The sequence below is a fragment of the Triticum aestivum genome, chromosome 7A (genome assembly GCF_018294505.1).
Source record: "Triticum aestivum cultivar Chinese Spring chromosome 7A, IWGSC CS RefSeq v2.1, whole genome shotgun sequence".
In the NCBI taxonomy this organism is placed as follows: Eukaryota; Viridiplantae; Streptophyta; class Magnoliopsida; order Poales; family Poaceae; genus Triticum; species Triticum aestivum.
The window spans coordinates 220,558,579-220,562,750 of NC_057812.1; the positions used below are offsets into that span (position 1 = coordinate 220,558,579).

The 4,172-nt window shown below is 49.7% G+C and overlaps 1 protein-coding gene across 1 annotated transcript; it reads right to left on the bottom strand.

Annotated features, from left to right (window-relative positions):
• Window positions 1-2,974: 2,974 nt before the first annotated feature.
• On the bottom strand, window positions 2,975-4,172 carry LOC123150971 (tricin synthase 2). The gene is made up of 3 exons (XM_044570769.1): window positions 3,914-4,172; window positions 3,746-3,825; window positions 2,975-3,629 (listed from the first exon to the last, which is right to left on the bottom strand). Exons 1-3 carry the CDS (start codon window positions 4,001-4,003, stop codon window positions 3,062-3,064), a joined length of 738 nt encoding a protein of 245 aa, XP_044426704.1. The 5' UTR covers window positions 4,004-4,172; the 3' UTR covers window positions 2,975-3,061.

Consider the following 4,172-nt stretch of genomic DNA (forward strand, 5'->3'; position numbering starts at 1 on the left):
GTCTCGATTCGTGCCAACCCAACAGACACTTTCGGAGATACCCGTAGTGCACCTTTGTAGTCACCCAGTTACGTTGTGACGTTTGGCACACCCAAAGCACTCCTACGGTATCCGGGAGTTGCACAATCTCATGGTCTAAGGAAATGATACTTGACATTTGGAAAAAGTTCTAGCTAACGAACTACACGATCTTTGAGCTATGCTTAGGATTGGGTCTTCTCCATCACATCATTCTCCTAATGATGTGGTCCCGTTATCAATGACATCTAATGTCCATAGTCAGTAAACCATGACTATTTTTTGATCAATGAGCTAGTCAACTAGAGGCTCACTAGGGACGTGTTGTGGTCTATGTATTCACACATGTATTACGATTTCCGGATAACACAATTATTGCATGAACAATAGACAATTATCATGAACAAGGAAATATAATAATAACCATTTTATTATTGCCTCTAGGGCATATTTCCAACAACCGTTACCCTTCGTGGGTTGAAGTATCCATCAACGTGGATGTACGATAGCACCACCTATCGGAACCATGCTAAAAATCTCTGTGTCTACATTGCGTTTGCTCCCTCCAAACTCCTGTCTTTACCGTCATGTGCAATGTTTTACATTCCACTGCTATACTCTTAGACTTGCATGTATTGGTTGATTGCTTGACTTGTGCTAAGTTGCTAAAATCTGCCAAGACTTAAAATTAGGAAAAGGCTAGATTTTTATTTGGTTAAGTAGTCTAATCACTCCCCCCCTCTAGACATACTTTCGATCCTACAGTATGTTGCATAGATGAATTTTACAGTATATGGTTTTAATAACTGGATGCAAAATGTGTCTAGTGTGCATACCTGAACCATCAATGGTGTGAACTTGATCATTCCCGTAATAATTTTAACAAATTTTAAGCTTTTGCAGATCGCCGGTGATATGACTAGTAACCCCACTATCGGCGTACCAATTGGTATCTATGTTGTAGTTGGAGGTGTTGGCGGGTTCGGTGGTCTTTTCTTATGAGAGGTAATCGTCCGTGAAGTGGTACCAGCAGTCCATGGTGATGTGACCCGTTTTCCCGTATATCTTGCATTGGAGGTGAGAGTCATAGCTCTACCCCCGCCGTGCACAGATGGGGCACCACCCCCACGTTGGTATCCTCCATGGCCAAACGCTGCAATGTTGGTTGAGGACTTGAAACCGACCTTGGATTTTTTATAGAAGGTCAACATGCTTGTCAAAGTTGGCCATCTAACCATAGAGAGCATCAAGAGATACTGCATCAGATTTGAGCATCGAGTGCAGATACCAGGGGGGAATAGTCCATGTCCATGCTAGCAAGAACTTAGGAGATGAGCTTGTCCTCGATGAGAGGTTTTCCAGAAGTAGCTAGCTAGTCGGCGAGACCTTTCATGCGAGAGAATTACGCCGACACGGTTTGATTTCCTTTTGCGCTTTGGCGAGGTGGATGCAAAGGTTGTTTATGCGTGATCTGGAGTGCGACCTAGCGGTGTTCCACATGGCTTCATAAGTCTCTAAATGAGGAACGTATATGAGGACCTTCTTCAAGAGCGAGTTGAGACGACAGGGAAGGATCCCTTGATCCATGCCCATCCGAGAAGTGTACAATGGATTGGGCCTCACCACAGTCTTGCCATATATGTGTGTGTGGACGAGATGATTTTCTCTGGTGCATGAAGGCTCCCATCAAGATAGTCATAAAGGCTAGGAACACGGATTTGAGGGAGGACAAGGGCCTTCCATGGGTGGAAATTACCGCTGGTGAGTTTCTTGGAAACTTGATTGGAGAAAAGGGAAGATGCCATTGTTGATATATTAGAAAGGTAGATGTGGTATGGAAGATTGGTGTGTGATTACCACGTGAATTTATGAAGTATTTCTACCTGCCGTGGCAGGCCGCGTTGTGTGTTTATATAGATGGAACAACCCCATCGATGGCATGTGAAATATTAGGTTCGTTACAATGCCTGAGGATCAAGAAGGTACAGATAAAGATATGTTCGGTTAGGCTTTATTGCAACTTGAACCGATATACATAAGTGATTCTAGAAGATTGTATCTAACATGTTGTACTTGGCCTGGAGAAAATCCCCTACAAGTACAATCGTCGAACCACCATATCTTTAGTAGAACACGAATCATAACTTTAAGATGGATTTGTTGCCAACTCACTATAAACAAGGTATCATCATGTTATAGAGCATCTCCAACATATCACCAATAATCCATTCCCGGTGTTAAGAGAAAAAAATAGTAATCTATTTCCAATTAAAGTTTTGAATTATCATGGGACATGTTGCTGATTCCCAAAGATTCACCCCAAGTATGTCCTTGACATACAGATATGTCCTTGGCATACAGACCCGGCATGCATTTGGCCAAATTTCTCCTTCTTCCCTTTTCTTTCACCTGCCAGGCTTGGGCGGCATGTTGAGGTAGCTTGAGAGGCGCGGCGGAGCGCCGGGCTGAGTGGCGTAGAAGGTGGCTCGAGCGACACAGTTGTGCTCGAGCGAAGCAACTGAGCTCAAGCTCGAGTTGGGCACCATGACGAGGTAGGTCGAGACCGGGTTGTGCGCCGGGTTGACGCGGGGTAAGAGACGGAGCAAGACCATCTGACATACTGCCCCCTGACATGTGGGACCGGGTCCAACATGCCAGCATGTCAAGCGAGCCGCGTCCGTAAGTGACATGACGGAGGTGCATGCGCGGCGACAAGACGAAGTGGGTGGGCCTGCCCGGCAATGGGTAAATGGGGAGCCTGAGTGTCATGGTTGTGGTGATGGCCTAGTAGTCGCGAGAGGCGGGAAAGGGGATTGGGGTGTTCTTTGGGAGAGAAAAAGTTCGTATATTTTATCCAACTTCTTTATGGTATTTTTATTTTTATATATCCAACCTTTCTATTATTAGATAATTTATTTGAAAAGAGGAGCGGGTACAGATGCTCACTAGAAGAAAATGTCGCGAATAAACATGCCAGATTATTTTATTTCGGTCACACATAAGACGCGCCACCAGCTAGCTGCACGCCGTCGGTCCTAGCTAATCAAGCGACGCGGCGGCAGAGCGTGATGCCATCGGCGATAGGGAGCTGCACGGGCTCGACGCGGGTGTCGGCGGCGATCATGGCGTTGAACCCCCTGAAGGAGTCCCGTTTCTTGCGGTCCTCCTCCGTAAGCGGCGTGTCGTCGGGCATGGCGACGGTGCCGCCCCAGAGCGTGTTGTCGTAGGCGAGCACGCCGCCGACGCGCACCAGCCGCAGCAGCTGCTCGTGGTAGTTGCCGTAGTTGTACTTGTCGGCGTCCACGAAGGCGAAGTCGAAGCTCCCCGCTTCCTCGTCGGCGATGAGCTTGTCGAGGATGGGGCCGGCGGGGCCCTCGCGGAAGTCGACCTTGTGCGCGACGCCGGCCTTCTTGATGACCGGGAGGCCGAGGTCGAAGTACTCCCTGCTGACGTCGATGGCGACGATCCTGCCGTCGTCCGGGATGGCGAGCGCGGTGGCGAGGACGGAGCAGCCGGTGTAGACCCCCACCTCGATGGTCCTCTTGGCGCCCATCACCTTGAGCAGCAGCGACAGCAGCAGCCCCTCATCCGGCGGCGACGACATGAACCCGCTACAGCCAGAACAAATAAACATCCCCACTAACTCATCTGCAATTCTTCTAGAATACACACACCATGATCTGCAATCCTCGAGGGACAGGAGAAGGGAGCGGAATTGCGTACGTACAAGATGTGCTCGCTGGTGATTTGCCGGAGCTCGCGCATGAACTCGTTCTCCCGCGGGTACACCATCGTCTTCAGCATGTACTGCAGAATCAGAAACACCACACGCTCGGTCAGCAGATAAAATTCAGGGACGGGCGTGGAAAGGCACAGGGAGAGACGGCTCGCGTACGTCGTAGAGGTCGTCGCTCTTGAGGAGGGTCTTGGTGGTCTCGCTGCTGTGGACGTCCCTGACCTCGCCGGCGCTCCCGTTGGAAGCCATGTCTACGAACGAGCGAAATGCGCGCGCGCACACACACGCACCGACTAAAAAAAGAAGAGGAGTAAAGCCGGAGATGCTGCGGCGCTGCCGAGCACGGCCATTATTTATGCTTGGGTGACGACCGGGGTCAGTGAGCCGTGACGGTGCCGGGTGCGGGGCAGCTGGGGGG

Excerpts from the sequence above, each read along its gene's own strand:
- LOC123150971 (XM_044570769.1), bottom strand. The coding sequence starts at position 4,003 with ATGGCTTCCAACGGGAGCGCCGGCGAGGTCAGGGACGTCCACAGCAGC. Across the intron at positions 3,826-3,913 it reads AGAGCGACGACCTCTACGAC|TACATGCTGAAGACGATGGT; the intron begins GTACGCGAGCCG and ends CTGATTCTGCAG. Across the intron at positions 3,630-3,745 it reads ATCACCAGCGAGCACATCTT|CGGGTTCATGTCGTCGCCGC; the intron begins GTACGTACGCAA and ends TTCTGGCTGTAG.